At 38.9% G+C, this 26,170-nt stretch overlaps 1 protein-coding gene across 1 annotated transcript in view; it reads right to left on the reverse strand.

Moving 5' to 3' along the window:
- Nucleotides 1-578: 578 nt before the first annotated feature.
- The window catches only part of TSG101 (tumor susceptibility 101), a 42,856-nt gene continuing 17,264 nt past the window's right edge, over nucleotides 579-26,170 (reverse strand). The window contains exons 5-10 of the mRNA XM_068978429.1: nucleotides 25,424-25,550; nucleotides 21,990-22,056; nucleotides 19,315-19,406; nucleotides 3,797-3,999; nucleotides 2,332-2,571; nucleotides 579-877 (exon numbers count right to left, since the gene is read on the reverse strand). Coding sequence (XP_068834530.1) covers nucleotides 788-877; nucleotides 2,332-2,571; nucleotides 3,797-3,999; nucleotides 19,315-19,406; nucleotides 21,990-22,056; nucleotides 25,424-25,550 — 819 coding nt within the window. The 3' untranslated portion in view covers nucleotides 579-787. The remainder of the gene's footprint in view (nucleotides 878-2,331; nucleotides 2,572-3,796; nucleotides 4,000-19,314; nucleotides 19,407-21,989; nucleotides 22,057-25,423; nucleotides 25,551-26,170) is intronic.

A 26,170-nucleotide genomic window follows, 5' to 3' on the forward strand; every position in this document is an offset into this window, starting at 1 on the left:
CCAGCTCTCATCTGACAGAGAACACTCTGTTCTGCTGGGTTAGCTCTATGGGACATATGGGTCGCTAGGTGGGTGACCACAGTCTTACCCAGAGTCACTCACCAGGGAGACGGGCTGTAAACGACAGTAAGTGCAGACAGGCAGTGTACACTGTACCTTCCTCCTCAATTGTGGCCAGGTCATCCTGCTGAGTTAACATAAACTCTCAGATGTGTAGCTTGGCACTGGCCACTCTGCTACTTTCATGATGAAAACAGTTATTGTTCTGTCAGGTCTGGAAAGGGAAAAAAACTACACAGAATTGGCAGGAGGATATGAGGACCTTTCACAGAAAAAGTCATTCAAATCCAAACATTTGAACATTTGGATTTCTATGTATTATATCCCATATTGAGTAGAATCCACTTTATATGCTAGAGAATAATTCTAGATTTCAACTCATGATGGATATACTTTGCTAAATTAGAAGCTGAGCTTTACTAAGGTTTCACATGTTTTGTTTCATATATTCTGTTGAGTAAAGAAGAGAAAAATTATGCAACAAATTTTATTTAGCATAGTCAGTCCCAACATTCAGCACAAAAAGAGTTTACAGAGGATAGAAAGTGCATTAATAAAAGCCAGTCTTTACCAAAAGAAAACAGAAAATATATTATTGATTCAAAATATTTTACACTTGAATGATAAACTGCAATAACTTATTTTGGGCACCTACTGATATAAGAGAAAGGAAGAGAAGAAAAGAATACTTTAGAAGAGTTCAGTCTCCCATCTGGTATCAGAGAAGTCAGTAGAGGTCACTGAGACCGGCAGTCTTTCTTGCTTTCTGCATTAGTGCCCTCAGCTGGAACTGTTTACGGGACAGAAGACGTACATGCTGTGAAGGGGAAGAAGTTGAACAGTTTAGACTAGCCCTTATCCAGGTCCAGGCATAAACTAGCAGACAGTTTGTAACCTAGATGGGAGTTAGGAACCCTAAACTCCTCAACGGTCCTCTGGAGCCCAATACTACATTTTATGTGGCTGTTAACTCACTGGATTGATGCTGGCAGGCTGTGTTAAGGAACCTGCGGAGGCTTTCCTGGCGACTCAGATGGTAAAGAATCTGCCTGCAATGCAGGAGAAACGCGTTCAATCCCTGGGACAGGAAGATCTCCTGGAGAAGAGAATGGCTACCCACTCCAATACCCTTGCCTGGAGAATTCCATGGACAGAAGAGCCTGATGGGCTACAGCCAATGAGGTCGCAAAGAGTTGGACACAACTGAGCAACTAACACACCTGTATTCAGGAAAGTAGTCTTCTGAGACCATACAATGTGTCACAGGGAAAGCACCCCCATGCAGGATCTGGCTCAGTTCAAGCTACATCTTGAGACAACCAAGACGCCTGGGAAACTTGTACTGTGATCCTAACAGAAGTTAAAAAACTTTTAGAACTGTTTGTCACTACTTAGCTAAAAAAGGGGAAGGGCAGGGATGAGCAGCACAAGGCCACCTTTGGTCCAGTGCCTAGCAAACAGCATCCTTTTCTCACCTCTCCATGTTTATCTTGGCCTAAGTTATGCCACCCAAGCAGAGGACAGCGTACAGAAAGAGAGCCCTCTCTTGGGTCCCAGCTATTCATATGCTTCTACCAGGTCCAAGAGTGGTTTGGCCATACACTCACAGTGAGATAGGCAGGGTCAGCAAGCAACCTGACCAGCCTTGCAGGCACACTGAAGCATCAGAAGCAGCTGTACTGAATATCCAAAGGGTGGCTGTTATCCCTAAAGCCATGCTCCTCATGACCTAACAGAGAACAGTAGCCAGACTTGGCTTACAATCTTCCACATCTGTACAGTAGCATTAAGCCTGGAATAATCATTTAGAAGCCCCTATTGCTAGCAGGGCAAGCCCAATACTCTACAAGGGGAAACAGGTATAAAAGTATGCAAGTCTAAGAAAATTAACAGAGGGAAAAAAAAAAGCAACAAGGATGGGGCAGTCAATGATCTTAATTTAGATGGTGTGACCTGAAAGAATGGAAATCTGACTGTGCCTGCTGCTCCACCCGGGTGCAGTAGTAAGAAGAATTACATTCAGCTTGATGCCGCCTTGGGGTAGGAACTGCAGCCACTAAGCCCACTTTTCCTCCCATACTCAGATTATCCTCAGTCCTCTCTGTAGGTGGGAAGACCCTGCTCATAGCCATTTACCCCACCTGCTCACTTTTGGAAAGAAAAAGAATTTTAACTCATCCCCTACAGACAAACCCTCTTGATTTGTGGTTTTCAGCAACAGTGGTTCTAAAACGTTCCAAAACTCTGGAGAGCAGAGTGAAGAAGACATACCTTTAGGAAGACATCTAGGTCTATCACTCCCCGCCTCAAGGCTTCTCCCAGGTAAAAAATAGTGTCTTCAATAGCATTTTCCTCTGCATACAGATTTAGGATCTGTTTGTATAGTGGGGCTGTGGGAATGATAACTTCATCAATATCATTGTTTTCAGACTGATTTTCCATTTTCTCCAGAGCAGAACTGAGTTCTTCATCCTTCTTTCTCAAAAGTTCTATGTTTTTATCAACCTCCGCCTGAAAACAGAATAGTCCAAGCATGATGATTTTCCACTAATTGTAATTATCCGTTTGTCAGACATCTATAACCCAACTGCACAGAAGCAGAATTGCTAATAAAACAATGCTTAAACAACTCATGGATGAGATTCACGTTTCAAATATAACACATTTCAAAGTTAGAGGAAAAGGTGTGCTCTAATAAGCTAAGTGCTAACAGGAGATGCTAAGCTGAGCACTTTTGGTGGCAGTGATAAGCCTGTTACTTACCAGTGATAAATACTGCAAACTAAACCTTCACACAAGACATGTTCCAGCAGGAGGTTTCTTACATTAAAATCATAAAAGAGGCCCTTCTTTCAAAACAAGGGGACATCTGCCTCAGAGGAACAACTTTCCCCAGTCTACACAGACAATTCAATGCACAGAACTCCACAAACACCTTAATTTTAGTCCCAAGATATAGCAGGTGGTGGCTGCGGGCTCTGAATTGTACTGGTGCCACTTTCCTCAGTGTTTGAAAATAGCTGACCATCGAGCAGCTCATTTTACACACTAGAACCATTTATTAGACTAACATGTACATACAAATCACTTTCTCCAAAGCCCTCAAACACTCAATAAACTCTATCCTTTCATCAAAAATGCACACTTACTGGAACGATTCTCCCTCACAAGAATGAAAGTGAAGGGTGAAGCTGGTACTCAAATTAAGCTAGTGCCTCTACATCTTTAAACTAAAGAAGTCACAGGACGGACTTATACCGACTCCTCAGGGCACAGCAGCCTGATAGAAACCTGAGAAAGCTGAAGAGCTGAAGGCTGCATACCAAAGATACTTTACATCGAGTTCAAACAATGTTGGCAAACAAAAAAGAACTGATCCTTAAGTCTGCACCCTGAGACTGCAGATCTTTATCATGGCTTAGAACTCTCTCAAATTCTCATTTCTGGTTAACTATCTGGTAACATCAACAGTCCTCCTATGGGTCAAAACATTATCCCACAGTATGAAGGTGCAAGCGAAAAATCCTCTAAATACATCCACTTCCCAGTCAAAGACTATATTTCAATCATAGGCTCCGTTTTTTAACAAGCTGTATAGGAGCTATGTTCAAGTGCTTAAAGAGTATGTACAATCGTTTGAACTCTAATACCCACAGTACTCAGGGTCCACAGTACATACAGAAAACTTTGCCATAGCTACAATTAAAATAGTGCAGTTATGCAATGAGTTACTTACTACTTCTTGATCTAAACGGTTAACCATCTCTTCGAGTTTCTGGTGACCTTTTTTCAGGTCTTCCTCTGTTCGTTTCAAGGCGTTGAGTTCTGCCTGGGCACGATCCATTTCCTCCTTCATCCGCCATCTCAGTTTGTCGCTGACTGCTGAGATGAGAGAGGCTCGGATAGTGTCCTCACTGATTGTGCCATCCCTACTGGGACCTGCAGGAGGAAAAGGCAAAACGCTTGCTTACTTCCCAGTCTCTCTCTATTCCTTTCACGGGAATCATCACAAACAGGACAAAATACGGGTCTACACTTTCAAAGTGTGAGGAAAGAAAATGCTGTATGCCATATCATTAAACATAACATTAAAACAGGAGCTGATTCAGAAATACTCTCCCCATGAGAGGTTACTTCTTGTTCAGTCACTAAGTCATGTCCAGCTCTTTGCAATCCCATGGGACTGCAGCATGCAGGCTCCTCTGTCCTCCACTATCTCCCGGAGTTTGCTCAACTCATGTCCACTGAGATGGTGATGCTAACCGTCTTATCCACCACTGCCCACTTCTCCTTTTGCCTCAATCTTTCCCAGCATCAGGGTCTTTGCCAATGAGTTGGTTCTTCACAAAAGGTGGCTAAAGTATTGGAGATTCAGCATCAGTCCTTCCAATGAATATTCAGGGTTGATCTCCTGTAGGACTGACTGGTTTGATCTCCCTGCAGTCCAAGGGACTCCCAAGAGTCTTCTCCAGTACTGCAATTTGAGATTACTGTTTATCCATATTTACCCACTTTCTTTGCTTACAGCCCAAACAATTAGCTATTTTCTCAATGAGGCAGAGGCTCATTGAGAGCCTCTACAGTTATCTCTATAGATTACAAAGATCCCTAAATCTCCAACAAATGGAACAACAAATTATACCAAGGAAAAACATCTGATTCAGGTCAAGTCCATTCTCAGGCTTTACTGCTAAGCTGAAAGAAAAAGGCACCACCCACTCTAGAGGCCATTAAGATTGAGAATGGGCAGTTTCCTTAAACCAATGTAGAGGTTAATACGGCTTCCCTTCTGTAAGATGTTTATTCCGTTACCAAAAGAACAGGAAAGAACAGATGTGCAAAAGAGAACGCCATCCAAAAAATTCAGCTGATAAACTTCTGTTCTCAGATTCTTTACTCTTTACCTTCCTAATCAGTGTCTTATATAAAACTTACCCCTCAGATATTTTCTTGAAAAGGTTCCTCCCTTTAATATAAGCATAGATACTTTTTATGACTACCAGTGTTCTTCAGCTAGGGTCATAAATCAGCAAATGAGACACGGTATTTTGATTTTCAGTTATGTTTGATGACAGAATACCATGTGGGGAATTATACTTACCTTTACTGCTTACAATGAATAAAGAATGATTACAGGCTAACACTATCACTTCCACTCTGAGCTGAAAATTTTTATCACCTTGATGCTGAGTTCTACTTACTGGGGAGTGGGGTGGGGGTGGGGACCTTTTAAGTCGGTTTGTAAAAATGTACCCAGATTCTCAGCACTCATGTTCTCATCCATCACAGGCCCATTCCTGGTCCCATGCAAAGCGCACAGTTTCTAAAAGGAAACTGCACTGTTCAAACTACAGCGCAGCCAGCACCACCTGCGCTCCCCACTGCTCCATCTAATCACAGCTCTTGCTATTTCATATGCTGATCTGGTCACTCCACTTTTTAGTTTTTGATAAGTAACGCTATCTTCTCCCAGAAGCTGGCCCGTAACCAGGATACCCTGAATGCTTTTCCAGGCTTTTGTAAATGACACTGGGAGACCTTGGCGTCCTCAGATGTCACTGGTTTCAAAAACAGAGTCTAAGTCTACGGTTCTGTTTCCCTCCCTTTTTTGTTTCTACCACAGAAGAACTGTTTTTTGTCACTTGGATTCTATTCTTCTTGCAAGTGAAAATGAGCACAAACAGCACCTCCCATGGCAAGGTTTCCCTGAGGAGTGTCCTCTGTCCATCTGTGCTAAGGACGCTGCATGTATGTGGTAAAAAGAAGAGCCCACCGTCAGACTCTCCTGCTAAGTCTCCCTCTTTCCTCTCAGGAACATCCCGCTAAGAAGCGCCCAAACAGCACCCATACTCCAGCATTTACAAAGAGGCAATTAATACTTTTGATTATTATGACATAAATCCATATATGCTTTTCAGAATTTACTTCCAATTTTACAAAAGTATGTCAGCTTATTATTTCACATTTCTGAGAAGCAAAACTATTAACTTTCAGATGTGTGCTTTGGAATTCAGAGGTGTAAAGCCAGAGGGTAACTTGAGGTCTTATTTTTCACATCCCTGACCTCTTAATACCTGACTTTTCCAAAGCGTTCTCATCAATTTACCAGTTACTGTATCATCTCTGGGCTCATTCCCCTCAAGTTTTCCCAAAATCTTCCTCAGTGACCACCTCTCTATTCACATTGTCTTGTACAGACACCGGATGACTCTTAGCGACCTCCCCGAATTCACCAATTCATATCTCCACTCATTCCTCCTCGTAGCTTTGGCCTCTTGCTTCTCCCACTCCTGTTCCCCATGAGCATCTCCCCCCAGCCCTAACCCCCTGCCCATCTCTTGGTCCTGAGCACAGGCTGCCTGCCATGACGGCCTCTCTCTCGTTGTGTCAGATCGCCAGCCATCTTCCAAAGGCCTTGTCTGCAGGAACCTAAACCAAAACCTGATCCTTTGGATTCTTTCCTAAAGCCCTAAGCCCTCTTTAACCATCTTCTCATAAAGAAAAAACAAAAACAAAAGTCCTCAGAACATGTTCAAAGACTGAAACTACCAGATGGGAGTCTTCCACTCTCTTCTCCCATTCTGCTTTGGAACAAGAATCCTAATCCTTTAATTACGTGCCTGACTCCTCACTATTCAAAAGCACTCACTTCCCTTTCTCAGGAAGACAACCTGTTTTCCTCTCAGTATGACTTAAAGATTTAGCTGTTTTAGACAAAACATTTTTGACATAAATTGATGTCAATCTCCCAAGACAATAGAAATAAAAATGAAAATAAGCAAATGGGACCTAATCAAACTTACAAGCTTTTGCACAGCAAAGGAAATCATAAACCAAATGGAAAGACAACCCACAGAATGAGAGAAAATATTTGCAAATGATGCATGCGACATGGGCTTAAATTTCCAAAATATACAAACAGCGCATCCACCTTGACAACAAAAAAACAATCCACTGAAAGATGGGCAGAAGACCTAAGTAGACATTTCTCCAAAGAAGAATACAGATGGTCAATAGGCACATGAAAAGATGCTCAACATCGCTTATTATTATAGAAAAATGAAAAAACTACAATGAGGTGTCACCCCACACCAGTCACATTAAAAAGTCTACTAATTACAAATGCTAGAGAGGGTGTGCAGAAAATGGAAACCTCCTACACGGTTGGTGGGAGTGTAAGTTGGTGTAGCCACTGTGGAAAACAGCTTGGAGGTTCCTCAGAAAACTAAAACTAGAATTACCATATGATCCAGCAATTCCACTCCTGGGCGTATGCCTGGAAAAAATTGTAGTTAAAAAAAGACATGTACCCCAATGCTCACAGCAGCACACTCACAACAGTCAAGGCATGGAGACAACCTAAACGCCCATCAAGATGAGTGGATAAAGAGGATACGGTATATATATACAACAATACCACTCAGCCACAAAACAACTAAATAATGCCATCTGCAGCAACATGGACACAATGAGAGATTCACATGAAGGGAAGTCAGAAAGAGAAAGACAAACACCACATGGTAGCACTTATATCTAACACGTGGCACAGATGAACCTATCCATGAGACACAAGCAGTGACACAGAGAGCAGGCTGGGGGCTGCCAAGGAGGCAGTGGGAGAGAGACGGCCAGAGTGTGGGGTCAGCAGACAAACCGGGGAGGTCCTACTGTACAGCACAGGGGAGTATATTCAATGTCCTGTGACAGAGCACAGTGGAAAAGAAAACGGAAAGCAACGTGTGTATACACATGTGTAACAGTCATTCAGCTGTACAGTAGCAACTAACCTTATAAACCAACCATACTTCAATTTTTAAGAAAGACTTAAAAAAGAAACACTTTATTTGGACAGAATTTATGCCAAATCAAAATCTCTAGTTTTTCACATTGCACTAATTTATTTAAGTCCTAAGTGACAGCAAAAAAGGGTACAACAGCTTAGCATTTTGTGCTCACAAGGTGATTTACAAAATAATGACTATAGATGGTATTTCACTAAGCCCTCATTTTATGATAGATGCATTAACAATAGGAATTTTAAAACTTTTTTCTGAAAGAACTTTCTTATTACGCCCATCTGAAATGTTACTATGATTCCTGTGAGATACAACAAAACTATTCCCAGTGATTAGGAACCCAAATGATATGAATATGGTTAGGCATTCAAACGTGTGGTCAATCACATGCCATCAAAGTGTCCCATTCATCTGTGCAGAGATGATCTGAACTAGTACAAACTTGAGGGTCTTCTTATAACTAGTTTGGATGTTTTACGTACAAACACATCAACAAACTTTGCTAAAATTATTACTTAAAATGGATCAAGTTATACTGATGCTAAATTTTCAAATCCAATTAAAAAAATTTAAGTCCTGGAATTTATATTGTTTCTCTTATAAAATATATTAAGGCAAATGAAATGCTACCATACAGGACCAAGTAAGTCCTTCCAAATAAGTTTCCAGCTAAAGCCACTATCATTCAAAACGGGAAGGAAGCTGAGGCAGCAGTCACTTGGCTTTCAACAAAGGTCACAGTTCACCGGAGGAGCCTAGAAATGCCAAGTCTAGACCTAGTCCTCTGCCTTATCACACATAGACATGTTCAGTATATCTGAACATTTTAACATCTATCTACTTTCTAAATAGAAGAAATGAATTGTAATTAAGTTATGAAATGTGAACGCCAAGAGAAAAGCCCAGATTAAAGTTCAAAATTAAATGAACCATGACACTTAAAGAGATTGTTTATGGGGGGTGGGAGGGAGGCTCTAGAGGGAGGGGATATGTATATACAGAGATGACTGATACATGAGGTATAGCAGAAACCAGCACAATGTAGAGCGATTATCCTATTAAAAATGAAAAATAATACATACATTAAAAAACAGATTGTTTATATAAACAAGTAAGAAAAAAGTTTGGTAGAAAATTCTTTTCTTCTTCCTGATCACTTCAAAAAATCTTTTTTTCTTCTCAAATGTCTTAAGAGAAATTTTAATTTGTTATAATGAGCCTTGGATTAATAAGAGTTTGTGGCAAACTGCCAAACCTCAAGTCCCTACACATTGACCTTTTACTCATGCAGAATCAGATTTCAGAAGTGCCCTTCTACAACTCCAGATTAGCAGCAATTGAAAAGGTAACAGAGATTTTGAGAAACAATCCTAAACAAAACTTCATTTAAATGTCAGATAGGATTCAATCACTAACCTTAATCCTTAAGAAGTGAGATAATTTTTCTAGTGTTAGGAAACCAGTACTCTACTCAGTGAATCTGATAATTCAATCAATAATTTGGGCCAGTAAAGTGCACTTTCTGATTTAGAACCATTTTTTAAACATTTAAAGATCATCAGTTTTATTTATCTCATAACAATACTTACTGATGATCACTACTTCCTACAACTCAAAAAGAAATTCATTAGAGAAAGAATCCATAGTAACTCCAAAGAAAAATACAAAATAGTAACTTTTCTGACCTCACATCTAACCAGCAAAAGTGAGTCATTTGCCTCCCCCAGCATTTTTACTTCTGATGTTACCTGCTCAAGACTCACATAATCAACTTCAGTAATAATGACATTTGTGCTACAGAGCAAATTACAGAGCCTAAGCAATCTGAAACAGAAGCTTAATGACCAACTACTCAGAAACTAGGTCAAGCGGACCCTGGGGATCACCGGATCAAGCTCATATTAGTTCCTTTTATAATAAAAACAAAAAAACAGGTCGCTCTAAAACAGAAACATTTCAAACGACTATATGAGCAAAGTCATTCTGATTTATGCTACTAAACACAAATCAAGCAAATTCATTAAGCTGTGTACAAAGGGATTTTTATTTATAGTCTATGAACAAGTAAGCTTCTGATACTACTGGCCAGGCTCTGGGCAGGTCATGGAACTTTCTCCCAAAAAAATCAGGGGACCTTAATTTTTTAAAAATCTTTTAAATACTAGTAGAGCAATACTCTGAAGTTTCCATAACCACAACCAATGAGAAAAAAGGAAAACATAAGCAGGTTAACACTTCTTGAAAATAAACACACAGCAGAAAAAAAGATTTAAATTAATTTACATAACAGTTCAACAGACCTTATTAAAATAGGATACCAAAGTAGTAACTATTTAAAAAGAAATGCTGCTACTATCATAATAATGAAAGATGCTACTAGCAAGGTTTAAGCACAAAGGCCAATTAATCTGAGGGACAGATTCCATCCTTAAAAAAATGGGTCAGAATCAGTCATTCCTGAAGATTATTTTGTGAAAGAGCACAATTAAAAAATTCTATAATAAGAACAAAACCAGAGGTATCGTGCTCCATGATTTCAAACTATACTACAAAGCTTTTCAGTAATCTAAACACTATGGTGCTGGGATAAAAACAGACAGATTAATGGGACACAACAGACAGCCCAGAAATAAATCCACACTCACATGGTCAATTGATCTCTGACAAAGGAGGCAAGAATACAGAACGGGAAAAAGACAGCCTCTTCAGTAAGTGGTTTCGGAAACACTGGACAGCTTTGTGTAAAAGAATCAAACTGAACTACTTTCTCACACTATATACAAAAATAAACTCAAAATGAATTAAACTTAAATGTTTGTAAGTCCTGAAACAAGACTCCTAGAAGAAAACACAGGCAATACTAGGGGTGAAACACACAGCATGATCAATGTAACTAACACTGCCATATGGGAAAGCTGTTAAGAGTAAATCCTAAAGAGTTCTTATTTTTTTAGTATTTTTTTCCTTAAAGTATTTTTTTCCTTTTGTATCTATAGGAGATGACAGATGTTCATTAAACTTATTGTGGTAATCACTTCATGATGTATGTAAGTCAAATCATTATGCTGTACATTTTAAACTTATACAGTACTATATGTCAATTATATCTAAATACAACTAACTGTAAGAAAGAAACTTAAAAAAAGAAAAGAAAACATAGGCAGTATACTGTGTTTGACACTGGTCTTCACATTTTTTTGGATATGCTTCCTCAGGTAAGGGAACCTAAACAAAAAAAAAAAGCACCACCCCCCCCCCAAAAAAAAACCCAAGCAATAAAAAAAACAACAAATGGGACTACATCAAACTAAAAAAAGCTTTTGATCAGCAAGAACTATCAACAAAATGAAAAGGTACCCTACTGAATGGAAGAAGATGCCTGCAAATGATATATCTGATAAGGGGTTAAGATCCAAAATATACAAAGAACTCATGCAACTGAGGATCAAAAAAGACGACCTGGTGAAAAACGGGCCGAGGACACCCAGATGCTGTGACAAGCTCAACACCACTGACCATCAGGGCGCTGCAATCAAAGCCAGAGTCAGAATGGCTGCTACCAAAAGGAGAACGGGTGCTGGTGAGGATGCGGAGGAAAGGGGACCCGCATAATCGCAAACTGGTGCATCCACCTCAGAAAACAGTATGGAGGTTCCTCAAAGAAATTAAAACTAAAACCACCACGTTACACAGCAATTCCACTGCTGGGTATTTTTCCGAAGAAAACAAAAACAATGATTCAAAAAGATATATGCACCCCCATGTATTGTAGCATCATTTACAACAGTCAAGATATGGAAGCAACCTCAGCATCCATCAACAGACAATGGATACCCCTCTTCAGCACATGTGACCACCTCCTCTGTCCTCACACAGGTCCAGGCCACCATCTCAGACCTGGATTCCTTTAATGGCCTCTTCAAGGAGGCCACCATTCCCTTCCAGGGTCTTGCACAGAGGTATCTGTTGGAACATCAATCAGATCAGATCACTCCTCTGCTCAAAGCCTGCCCGTGGCTCCCCAGCTCACACAGAGGAAAAGCCACAGGCCTCGCCCTGACCCACAAGGACTTAGCTGAGCCAGGTCTGTTTCCTCTCTGACCCCATCTCCCCACACACCCTTAACTCACACCACTGGCCTCACTACTGTTCCTTGAACCAGAAGCATACTCCCACCTCAAAGTATAAGATGTAGAAGCCTTTTTCCAGGCTTGGATAGAACTCTTCAAGCAGAGGTAACAGCAGTGAATAGATCTCCAGATCACCATACAAGCAAGCAGAGCACAGATGGGGCTGAAACAGCAAACCAGTGTGTTTGCTGCTCAGGGGGCTGCAGGAGGCCAGTGGTGTAAGCAAGGTGGATGCAAAGGAGGTGAGAAGAGGAGGCAGTCCTCCCCCTCCAGGTCTTCCTGTGCCCCTCTTCAATTTGAATGTTTCTAGATAGCATGTGTCTCCACCTGGCACACTGCCTATTTGCTGTAAGTTTGTTTCCTGTCTTCCCTCACTGGAATGCAAACTCCATGAAGGCAGTAAGTTACTTTGTGTTGTTCCCAGTGGGGTTCTTACTTCTGGTACGTAGCAAGCACTCAGTAATTATACACTAAATGACCACATTAATAAACAAATAACTAAAAAAAAAAAGAAAAAAACAAGGGCTTCCCTTGTGGCTCAGCTGGTAAAGAATCCGCCTGCAGTGCAGGAGACCTGGGTTCGATCCCTGGGTTGGGAAGATCCCCTGGAGAAGGGAAAGGCTACCCACTACAGTATTCTGGTCTGGAGAATTCCATGGACTATACAGTCCACAGGGTCGCAAACAGCTGGACACAATTGAGCAACTTTCATTTCACTTCAACTGAAAAAACAGATGAATAGATAAAGAAAAGGTGGTACGTGTATGTATGCGTGTGTTTGATGTACTGACAGTACATCCTCTAATGACCTTCATAAAGGAGCCGGTATGTCGACGGACTTTCTTCATATGTATATTCAAAACATGCGGAGGTGTCACTGAGCAGCACCACACTTTTCTGGGTACCACATGGGACCACACTTCAGTAACATTCTTGAACATTCGCTTGATACATCTTAAATCTTTCTTAACTTGGACTATAATATCCAACAACTTCATCACTCCTAGACTGCCACCTGGGTGCACCACCAGCACACTGGAGTCTGACAGAGAGAGAGTGCTACACGTGAATCAAGATGGAAGTGACTGGTCCCACATCACGCCACTCTTTGCTACCCAACAGTTTGGCCTTCTCCATGGGAATGCCCTGCTGGGGACCAAAGCTTTTCAAGGTGCCTGTTTTTCAGCCCTGAAAACATACAAATGACCACATATTCATACCTGTTTCTGCATTTTTCTGGGATCTGCTATTAGAACAAACAAATACTAATGCTGTCTCCTAAACTTATTCTTTATAATTTGGTGATGGTCAAGTAGTTTTAAGCCTTTAAGATCAGAGTTCAAGTTTTCTTATAGTCTTGGCAATGCCAACTTGGTAAAAGTTATATGCCCAGTCCTAACAAAAATGTTTGAGTCTTAAGAAATATATACTTGAATCTGAAAAAACAGAAATTAAAAATTTTCAGTTTTAGATATCAAGGAAAGTTCACCTTCCTTCTGATGCTTTGTTAATAAATACTGGGCAGAAAATCTCAGGAAAACCATCCAAATTCCTCATCTTTTCCCACTGATCTTCCAGTAGAAAATGTTTTTGATAGTCAAGTGCAAAGATGACATCCAAAAAATAAACCTGATCTTACAAGAACTTCAAGGAAGAATTTAAGTTACAGATCATAAATTTTCCCTCATTAAATAATATAAATGTATTAAAATATCAGACCTGATAGAAAAGCACCATCAAAAGGCTTTTCATTATTCAACAGCTGCTGTCACTGCTTAGTCAACGCCCTCTGCTGCTGCTGCTAAGTTGCTTCAGTCGTGTTCGACTCTATGAGACCCCATAGATGGTAGCCCATCTCGAGAAGGAAATGGCAACCCACTCCAGTGTTCTTGCCTGGAGAATCCCAGGGATGGGGGAGCCTGGTGGGCTGCCGTCTATGGGGTCACATAGAGTCGGACACGACTGAAGCGACTTAGCAGCAGCAGCAGCCCACCAGGCTCCCCTGTCCCTGGGATTCTCCAGGCAAGAACACTGGACTGGGTTGTCATTTCCTTCTCCAATGCATGAAAGTGAAAAGTTAAAATGAAGTCGCTTAGTCGTGTCTGACCCTCAGCGACCCCATGGACTGCAGCCTACCAGGCTCCTCCATCCATGGGAGTGAGGCAAGAGTACTAGAGTGGGGTGCCACTTCCTTCTCCGAGCCAATGCCCTCAGTGACCATCAATCTCATGGATGCAGTTTTAAAGGTCAGGTTAGGCCAGAAGCTGTCTGAGAGGTAACAAAAATATAAAATGAGATGACAGAACAAATTCCCTTATTTTCTTTTAAGTGGTGTTCAAAATCTACATGGAATGGAGTCAGAAAGAGCTGTTTTAAGTCCCAAGATCTGCATCAATCCTCAGTCTTCTGCATTATTTCAAGAGATTGCTATACAGAATGTCATCTCGCTCTTCCAGTAAGCAGCCTAACTAAGGTGATGTGCTATTCACTAAAAATGATGTGCTGTTCACTTGACCCAGAAACCCCCACAAAATCCAGCAAACGAAGAAGTTCAAATCTTCATGTTCACTTTAAGAACACTTGTGAAACTGCCCAGGCCATTAAGGGTACGCATATCCAAAAAGCCACCAAGTATCTGAAGGGTGTCACTCTACAGAAGCGACGTGTGCCATTCTGTCATCCCAACAGTGGAGTCGGTAGGTGCGCACAGGCCAAACACTGGGGCTGGATGCAGGATTGACGGCCCAGAAAGAGTGCTGGATTTTTACTGCACATGCTCAAAAGTGCAGAGAGTAAAAAGCTGAACTGAAGGGCTTAGATGTAGATTCTCTGCTCACTGAGCACATCCAGGTGAACAAAGCCCCTAAAATGCGGGGCAGGACTTACAGAGCTCGCAGTGGGATCAAGCGGTACCTGAGCTCTCCCTGCCACACTGAGACGATCCTAAGTGAAAAAGAACAGACTGTTCCAAAACCAGAAAAGGAGGTTGCATGGAAGAAAAAGATATCCCAGAAGAAACGGAAGAAACAAAAACTTACAGTCTGGGAATAAATGTCACCAAAAAAAAAAAAAAAGCAGATAAAAGTGTTGGTTGCATTAAAAAAAAAAGTAATCTCTATCAATTCATTTTAAGTGGTTCTTTTACTTCAATATTGTTCAATATTGTACAAGCATCCACACTAATAATAAGGTACGAGTTAATTAATGATGCCTTGAAACAAGTCTTTGTTTTATACCATAAGAGCAAATCTTTAAACTGTCAAGTTCCACAAAGGATAAATAAACACATTAATTCTTTCTCATGCCTAAATAGTACAAAAATAATAGCGCAAACCCTGATGACCACTGGCAGACTGAGAAAATACTGACTACTTGTCAACTCTAATATTTAAATGACACATTTATGTTTCTGCTTTCCTTTATGACAATTTTGAAGTTCAAGAGTGTTTTTCACAATGTACTCCTAAAATATGATGAAAAAAAAATCAAGTAGACAAGCAACAAAGGGTAGAAAAGCAACATACATTAAAGGATATTCTAGATAATCATATAATGATAATGTGTTTCTAGAGTTTCTAAGAAAGTACTCTTAGAAATACAATAAAACATTGCTTTGATAATTTGTTTTAAAAACAAACATTAGATTTGATCCAAAATATACCATTTTCCCCATATTCCTATTTCTTGTTACATGGATGTCATTTATTCTAAGCTATAAAATGCTTCATACCTATTGCATTGAAATAGGTTAACATAAAAGATCTTTGGAAACTTAGGTTCTCTACAAATCAGATAGCATCATCTCAATGAGAAATACAGGGTTATCAAACAGCACTATTAATTTATTGATCATGCCTGAGCCAAAATGGAGAACTTAACAGGAATTAGCATGTTTTGCTTATTGGAGTAAAGACCTCCCATCATCAGGTTTCTAACCCAAGCACTTAAATATATACTGTAGGACTTCCCTGGTGCTAAAGGGATCTGCCTGCCAATGCAAAAGATACAGGTTTGATCCCTGGTGCAGGAAGAGTCCACATGCTGCAGAGCAACTAAGCCAGTGCATCACAACTACTGCACCTGTGCTCTAGAGCCTGCGAGCTCAACTTCTGAGCCCACGTGCCACAACCACTGCAGCCTGTGCGCTCAAGCCTGTATTCCACAAGAAGCCACCGCAGTGAGAAGCCAGTGGCCACAACGAAGAGCAGCCCCCGCTCACAACTAGTCAAAGCCTGCACACAGTAATGAAGACCCAGCACAGTCAAAAATAGAGAAATAAAATTACACTGTTAAAAAAAAAAAAGACCTGATTACAGAAGGATGAGACAGACGGATGAGAATATTTAAAAAAAACAAAACCAATGCCACTAGAATCTCAATAATTAGAATGCATCAATGACAAAAACAACTGAAGAGAATACTTTTGCTGGGAGGGAGGGATATTTACAACAGATATCAGGATGGTTACAGTCTATCAGAAAATGTAATAGAAAAGTAAACTTCACAAGAGTCTATTGGGTTGGCCAAAAAGGTCATTTGGATTTTCCCATTTTACAGAAAAACCTGTATGAACTTTCTAGATGTTCCACATGTTTGTATACGTGTGCAGGGTTGTGGTGAGAATAGATTGGTCAGGGTAGGCCTGACTACTCCTTGCAAAGGAAATAGGCAGTGGACAAATCCTAAAATGAAAGAGTAGGAGATGAGTAGGAGATGAAGTCAGAAGTAATGGGGAGGAAAGCAGGATCATAAAGGGCCTTCCAAGCCTTAGAAATGTGGAATGAATTCTGAGTGAAACAGCAAAACCTTGGAAAGTTTTAAGTAGAGAAGTGATATAATTTATTTATCTTTTAATAGGCTCATTCTAGCTGTTATGCTAAAAACAGATGTAGGGGCTAAGGACAGAAGAAGGCTTCTGAGGTAAATCAGATGAGAGAATGGTGCCTTGGATCAGCACTGGATATGATCAGATTCTCGATATATTTTGAAAATAACAGGTTCCTGATGAAAAATCAAGGATGATGCCAAAATCAGAGTATTAAATAGGCATCATGGAGGTGATACCTTCAAGGATCACACCCTTGTCATGGCAAAGGGGCCTGTATAACTCATTGAAGCTATGAGCCGTGCTGTGCAGGGCCACCTAAGACAGATGCGTCACAGTAAAGAGTTCTCTGACAAATCATGGTCCAATGGAGGAAGCATTCTCGACACGAAAACCCCATAAACAGTATGAAAAGACAAAACAGATATGACACCAGAAGATGAGCCCCCCAGGCTGGAAGGTGTCCAATATATCTGGGATAGAGAAGAGGGCAATTATTAGCTCCATGGAAGAACGAAGCAAATGGGCCAAAGCGGAAACAACGCTCAGTTGTGGATGTGTCTGGTGGTGAAAGTAAAGTCCAAAGCTGTAAAGAACAATACTGCATAGGAACCTGGAATGTTAGGTCCATGAATCAAGGTAAATAGGAGGTGGTCAAGCAGGAGATGGCAAGAGTTAACATCAACATCTTAGCAATCAGTGAACTAAAATGGATGAGAACTGGCAAATTTAATTCAGATGACCATTATATCTACTACCACAGGAAGGAATCCCTTAGAAGAAATGGAGTAGCCCTCGTGATCAATGGAAGAGTCCAAAATGCAGTACTTAGGTGCAATCTCAAAAACAACAAAATGATCTTGGTTTGTTTCCAAGGCAACCATTTAACATTAATGGTTTAATGTTGGACAGTAATCCAAGTCTATGCCCCAACCACTGATGCCAAAGAGAGCTGGCAGAGAGAGTGCCTGAAAAACAATGGAAGGAGATTCATAACATTGTTGTACAGGAGACAGTGACCAAAATCATCCCAAAGAAAAAGAAAAGCAAGAAGGCAAAGTGATTGTCTGAGGAGGCTTTACAAATAGCTGAGGAAAGAAGAGAAGTGAAAGGCAAGGGAGAAAGGGAAAAATATTTACAACTGAATGCAGAGTTCTCAAGAATAGCAAGAAGAGATGCAAAGACCTTCTTAAATGAACAATGCAAAGAAAGAGGAAAACAATAGAATGGGAAAAGACCCATTCTCTTTAAGAGTAGGGAAAAAGCAAATACAGTGGTACAGGTGGTGGCAGATAGTCAGGAAGGGTGGTGGGAGTCTGCAGAAGTTCCTGTATCACTTTCATTTTTCCAGTTGAAGAAAATTACATTTCAGGTAACTCTACTAATAAGCAACATAAAAAAGCAAGAAATACTGGTCAGAAATAATAGGTCTTACCTGACCCACTCATATTTCCCAATGGTGCTTTCTTCTCCTAAAAATGCACATCTACCTTTACATATAACCAGGCTGGAAAACCTAAGAATCTGTTGATAGTTCAACACATACAAGGTTCACCAATAAAAACACAGGAAAAAGTGATTAAGAATCAATCAAATTTATTTCTATGCTCTGGTAGAAGGCTAATTTAGAGCCTTAGAAGGGATAAATCACTTCAAGATTTAGAGTATAGGACACTGATAGAACTCTTTCTAGAGTTTTAGCTCTAAAAAGAAAGAGTACTCTAACAATTCACATGTAAAAGTGAATGGGAGGAGGGTGATAAAACTGATGGCATTTAAGGGTACAAATCTGTAACAAGTAATAAACCACAGGGTTTCCCTGGTGGCTCAGTGGTAAAGAATCCACCTGACAATGCAGGAGATGTGGATTCAATCCCTGGGTTGGGAAGATGCCCTAGGGAAATGGTAACCCACTCCAGTATTCCTGTCTGGGAAACCCCGTGGACAGAGGAGCCTGGTGGGCTTCAGTCCAAGGGGTCACAAGAGAGTCAGACATGACTTAGTGATTAACCAGCAAAAGCAGCAGCAGTAAACCACAGTGATCTAATGCACAGTATAATGGACTTCCCTGGTGGCTCAGATGGTAAAGTGTCTGTCTACAGTGCGAGAGACCCAGGTTCAATCCCTGGGTTGGGAAGATCCCCTGGAGAAGGAAATAGCAATCCACTCCAGTATATTGCCCGGAAAATCCCATGGACAGAGGATCCTGGAAGGCTACAGTCCATGGGGTCGCAAAGAGTCGGACACGACTGAGCGACTTCACTTTACTTCACTTTATAATGAATATAGAATATAACAGTGTACAACAATTATGTAATTAATATTGCTATAATGCAATCACATTATAATATATAAATCTACCAAAATAACACACTGTACTCCTTAAACTTACACAACGTTACATGTCAAACTTACTCAATAAAAAAGAAAAGTGAAATGCACTTTTCACAACAGGAGACTGAATTTCCTTCTGAGCAGAAACACAGTTTTGAAGGGTACTTACCAACAGTGGTCACAGGAGGCTGGGAAGGGTACTGGGAACTTGTTGTGGCAGGATACTGACCACCAGGTGGGTAAGGACAGCCTGTGTAACCACTAAAGAAAAGAACAGAAAACATTAAATACTGTGATGGCCCAAAGAACCCCAGGAAGCTAAGCTGGATATTCTGTTGTTTTACCAGTTAATGACTTTCCAGTTTTAGAGCTACAGTCATCTATTCAAGCGAAGTTCTACAGAAATTCATTAATGACATTGGATTTAATGAAATACTCTTGCATGGCCGTGGTTTTTGTTTGCTTTTTCTTGGCCCACAGCATGCAGGATCTTAGTTCCCCAATCAACTATGCCCCTTACAGTAGAAGCATAGAGTCTTAACCACTGAACTGCCAGGGAAGTCCCTTGGCCCTGGTTATTTGAGGGCCACCGTCACAGTAGCAGAAAGCAACTTGAGTTTTCTAAAGGCAATCCAACAATATCAGAACTGAAAGCAACAGATATTTTGTGAGAACTTTTCCATTCTGATTTCCTAGCATATAGCACGCATATCCCATGAAAGTTGCACCTTTATTCTTTTCAATTCTCCTACTCATAATCCTGTATTTTCCTGATATATTAGAGTATTTCCTTATTCTTTGCTGGGTTTTTTTTTTTTTTTTTTGGTTTTTATCATACCTGTGACTACATAAATGAGTTGCTGAACTTGATGACTAATATGTTTCCTCAGCTGTAAAACGCTATTACTGTTTGCTGCTCCCTCCATCCCTAAATGCTTTCTTTTCTTAAGGTCATCCTCATAAATCAGTTCCTTCATTTATGAAGCCACCTCTGAGCTCCCACCTCCAAATCAGATGTGACCTCTCCTTTAAAGCTCAGTTTATCACAGTAGTTACCATTTTCTGCCTTTTCTGATATCAGGAACTCTTTCTAATAATACATGCTTGCTAGTATATATACCAAAACTGAAACAACTATTCTTGACATACTTTTTAATTCCCTTGTATACATGCTGCAGGCACTAAATAAAACTATCAAAAGATCTTAAAATTTGAAAGAGACCTTAGAGGTTATCTAGTCCAACTTTCTATAACAAGAATAAATATTCTCATATTCACTGTTTTAAAAATACAAATTCTTGAGTCACTGACTTATTAACTCTCCTTTAGGATAAAGGGAGAAGGGAAAGAGGTTCTCAAGCTCTTTTGCCAAGACCTTTCATATGCCAAAAGATATAGATAGCAATTTGAATAAAGTTACCCTTAACTCATCAGCATGTCATGAGATTAAAAGTTACATCACACACACACACAACCCCATTAAATCTTTGAAAAAGAGCTGCCTCAAAAAGCAACTTCTTACAAATAACCTTACAAAAGACACTGTGAAGGTTATGTAAGATTAAGTGAATATGATTCACATTTCTGTCAATATTTTCAGCCTTCATTTTTATCTACGAGTCTTTTTTGAAGTGGCTTTATTGTTCAGAAGTACATTTCCTTATTGTGTTTTTAATAATCATTCCCTATATACGTGAAGTTCATTCTAGCTTACTAGCAACTGTTGATTATAAAGGCTTCAGACAGAATTCCAGCCTTAAGAAATCCGAAACTGGTAACCGGTTACTGTATATAACAGCCATAGGAATCTGTCTCTCTTGTCTCTGATGGATGTTTATCTAGTCTCTGCTTACTCATCTAAAGGTAAAAGAGTATTTACTACCTTATTAAGCTAGTCCCTGAAACTAAGAAAGGCCCCCAAATAAATATGCTTGCTAAATTTAACTTATAAGAGCTGGCATATTATATATGTACATACATATGTTTATTTATGGCAGGTGTTGAGGAAATTTGGCTGCATTTATTTGTGAGGGTTTTTTGAAGCTGAGAAGAATTGAGGGTTAACATTTTGGTAATTCTTATTAATTTCTAGTAGCTGTAAATTTCTTCTAGGCACCAAGTACAGGCCTGTCTTGCATTCTAAGCTAGTCCCAAGACTACCTTGGATTCTAAGTTAACCCCAAGGAGTGGAACCTACTCCTAGATTGCCACTGAAACAGGGACACATTTAAAACATGAGTTAATAATTATTTTACTGATTTTTCTCACATGTATTATTCATAGACTGATTTTACTATTAGTTTACTTCTATACTATTATCATCATATGGATAATAAAGGTTGGCAATAAACTGAATAAACAGTAGTCTATGAACTGAATAAGTAAATATCATGGGGACAAGAGTGACCCCATCATATGAATTATTAATTCATTCCCAATAGTTTACAGAAAAGGTCAGTTTTTTAAAAAGGATATTAAAATATTTTTCTCCATGGCTGAAGTCATCATAATTAGTATTCCATTAATCCTTCAGCTATTTACAACAGATATACAGCGTTCTCAAAAGGAAAGAAGCAAGGATTTCAAGGTCCAAAACTAATCAAGATCATCGTCATTTCCCACCCCTTTCCCGTCTGTAAATAGAATAGAGCTGCATTTCCTTAGAATGGAAAAAAAACTCCTGTTCAACTATGTACATACCATAAAATTTCACCAATAAACTGAGTTTTACCTTCCATTAAACTGCAACCAAATTTACTTTAATGCCCTAGTTATCACCCATTATTTTATTCTAGATCTAACAGAATTTCTAAAACAATTATTCAAAAGATATTTTTTCATTACCTGGGATTGGGAGGGTACCCGGATGGGTATGCAGAAATCCCACTTGGCATGCCTGGCATGTAGGAAGCTAAAAATAATTTTTAACATTTTAAAATAATATGCACAGTCCTGGATATACAGGTTATTAAATAAGACTTACATCACCATCAAACCACGGCAAAATTTCATACAGGTAAAGAATTCAAATCTTGCCAAAAAACAAACACTCCATCCATATTAGTTCTTTACTACAGCTAATAAATATCTTCAAATCACCTAATTTTAAAACCATTAAACATGAGTTATGACAACACACATGACAATCCCAACAAGGAATAACTGGCCAACAGGTCAACTCGGTTAGCTCTTTAAGCCTAAAGCAATCTACAATCTGAGAGACAGGAGTCAATTCAGTTTGGAATTTGGAGGAAGGGGTCCAAGGTCAGTTTCTTACAAAGTGACCTCTTTATTATATCTAAGGTATCTTTTGATATTTCTTACAAGATTATGTTGACCGATTAGCACAGTTGGTTTTGTTGGCTTGAGTGAAGATTTTGAAGGACTTCAGATTACTATTAAGAAGTCCTACACAAAACTTATATTCACCTAGATTAGTTAAAACAAAACAAACAAAAGCTTGGAAATACTAAGGGGGAACACTAAGGGGTTCAAAGCTAGTATGCTTAAAGAATGTTTTATATATATTTTAAAGAGAACACTAATGATATAGAAGCTAGTCAGTGGTGCCAAGAAGCTAACCAACACTGGGGAAGAAAAAGAGAATTTCAGCCTTAACTGGAATTGACTTGTCTGAGAATCAATTATCCTCAGTGAGATTTTTCACACTGAAATAATGATGAATTAGCTATTAATTCAATCAGTCAATATTTTAGTGCCTTCCTATGAAAGGTATCAGACTGAAAAAAAAAAAAAAGACTTCCTGGCCTCAAGCTGCTTATAGTCTTATGAGATAAACAAAGGAATATCAATACAGAGAGACAAGTTGTTATGACAGGGTGAGTACAGAGTGTTATATACGGGATCATGTAGGAGGTAGCTAATTTCAACACAGGCTGTGGTGGTAAATAAGAGTGATCGAGTAGATGAATAGTATACAAAGGCTTGAAGAGAGGCGGAACCTTCGAGAAATAAACTTTTGGAGTACATAATGCAAGTAGATGGGAAAAGCTTGCTGGGATCTGACTATAGGCCTTAAAAGTCTTTTTTTTTTTCTTCTTAAAAGTCTTTATCAGAGTTGCTGAGCTTACATCTCCAAGCATCAGTGTTCATAGTTTTCTTAAGATGAATCTATAGGTGTCATAAGTAAATTTTTTCTTAAGAAAAATGAAGCTAAGGATGATGTTTAATGCTATTTCAGAAAGGGAAAACACCTTCCAAAATGTTACAACTGCTAAATCTCATAAAACATTTCTTCTTCCCAGGTCAAAACACGGTTGATCTTTATGAACATCAAAAGATGAGGCTGGCCACTATTAGGTGTCAGCAACATGTACAGTCACTTACTAGTTTCTCTCCCCATGTTAGTTTCTCTTGCACACATATAAATGACATTTCACCATTATAAGCAATTTTCTCATAATTATAAGTAATTTTCCTTTTCTAAGGTTCTGCAAAGCTATTAATTTGACCAAACTCTTCAAATTTTGATTTTGGGAAACAACAAAAGTTATCTGAGTCCAAGACTAATAAGGAAGCAGATAATGAGGTGAATTAATTTCAGGGCTAGAATAAAATGGAATACAAATAAGCATAACGTATATAAGGATTAAATAAGAACTAATATGAAGTGTTTAGCTGTGTCTCACAGTTACCACTGATTAAGTGTTGACTATTACTATTAAAATGAGGTTTGGCCATAGCACACTTTTTTGGTGTGACTTCTACCTAACTCAAAAGTCATCCTAACACCAAAGATCAAAAATGTTTAAAAGATAATGATGATAATAATAATAGAAGTACATAATTTTTCAACTAGAAGATTGTATTTGTTTAAGTATGGATCCAAATTTGTGGGCTATTCCTTGATGTGTATGTGTAGGACAGAATTCAGACCTTCATTTCTTTGCAGTCATACCTAATAACAAAGAATATTATTTAAATGTATAAAAAATATTGAAACTGTAATGGGTAGACAGTAAGTTGGTCTCTGAGTAATTCACATATATTAGCTCTAGACTGTTTAGTGATTTACAATGAGTGAGCACAGAATGGAACTGTAACAGTAATCTATTTAGAGAGATCTCTTTCTAGAATGCTGCACTTCCAATGTTAATATTAAACTAGGAGAAATTTAGGAAAAACGTGTTGCTTAGGAGACTAACTTTATCATAAGTGGTCACTGGCTGTGTTATTTGAGCAAATAAATATGAATGACAAGCTAGGAAATATTTGGCATTTCAAACTTAGATGGGCAAGATTAATCTTGTGTATTAAAATCAACACAATTTATTAAGATGAAAACAAATTTCTGGACCAAAAGAATCCCTAGAATCTACTTAATTAAAAGAGCTACAAAATGCTACAACCAAACTTTTTCTGGGAAAGTAGGGAAGGAAAAGGATTCACGAAATTCTGTTAGATTCCCATTCAGCTTGTGAGTCAAGATGCTACTCAAGATAGAATGAATTAAAGAGGAAGAGGATAATTTTCAGCAGAAGGAAAATGAAAGTTCATGTAATCTAACTTATAAGATAAATAATTTGGTTAATTACAATATTAAACAAAATCTGTTAAAAAAAACAAACCACAGCTCAAAACACAGTAAATAGGTTTAGTAAAGTCAAAACAAGTACAACCAACTCTCAATTATCTATGGTGATTTTAAAGTATCAGTAATAATTATTAAGAAAAAAAACAACCAGAAATAATAAGAGATAATGTACACCAATTAGGGGAGAATTGATACTGACTCCATGCCCCACCCTCTGGACTCAAAGTAAAATGAATTGGCTGTACTCAAGAGAAGAAAGCTGAGAGCTAGAAGGTCATTGTGTATACCCAGAATAGCTGAACATGAATGATATAGTTGATTTTTAAATTGATTATTATCTACAGCACTGATCCTGGAGTTGCAAAGAAAAGGAGGTCAGATTGCCTTTCAAGTTGTATCTGCCTCTAAATTGATCAAATAAAGCTATTCCATGGCATGCATAATTAAAAAAACAAAATTCCAGCTCTATTCCAGCATTCTTTCTCCTCCATTTTGGAATCCAGCACACCCATACTTAGATTTCTACCCACAAACGAAAGCCCAAATGCCAGTCTTTGTTGGGAATCTGTACATGCAGATGTGGGGCTTCAGAACACCTCCAAAAAATCCACTAACTTGATAAGCTAAAAAAGCAAAGGGAAGTCATTACAAAAAGCTCTTTTACAAGATTTTCTGTTTTCTTTTGTTTATGTGAGTTTAAAAATCAAATCTCAATTCTACTTACTATTTGGTGGCCCTGTTGCCTGGTATGGAGGATAGGATGCTGAAACAGTAGGACGAGAGAAGACAGGAGGCTCATCTCCAAACACCACAATCATGACTTGAATAAGCCCCAACAAGTCTGACTGTGGCTAAAAATGGAAAACAAATTTAACGCAGTTTTCAGATTTAATTTTTGGTAAACAGGAAATGTCTGGCTAGTTATCTGTTTTCAACTTAGCTCCACAATTTTCTTTGTAGGACTCCAAACGTGAAAATTACATTTAACTAACAGAGAGCTATGTGATTTCTTACTATTTATGTGTAGCAAGGCTGCTGTTTCATGTATAGAAAACCAGCACTAGCAAAAGCACTATACTGCAAAATTCAGATAGTACTGTTCTTCATGTGACACCATACAGCTAACCAAAATTTATTATATATCCAAAGGACAAATTAAGGATTCTGGTACAAATTTAGGAAAAGAAATAAGCACTAGTCACAAATATTATTTAAGGCCTTTGAAAACACATGTTCAACTAATTTTTATTAAAGATAGTATTGGAATTTCTTAAATTATAGGTAGACTCCATTTTAAAAATTACTAGATTGTTCTACAGAAGATACAAATTGTTAAAGGATCTTTCCTTCTAATACCATAGTCCAGTATTCTTGCCTGGAGAATTTTATGGACGGAGGAGCCTGGTGGGCTACAGTCCACGGGGTCGCAAAGAGTCGGACACAAGTTAGCGACTTCATTTTCACCATGCTA

Source organism: Capricornis sumatraensis, chromosome 8, assembly GCF_032405125.1.
Source record: "Capricornis sumatraensis isolate serow.1 chromosome 8, serow.2, whole genome shotgun sequence".
Lineage (NCBI taxonomy): Eukaryota > Metazoa > Chordata > Mammalia > Artiodactyla > Bovidae > Capricornis > Capricornis sumatraensis.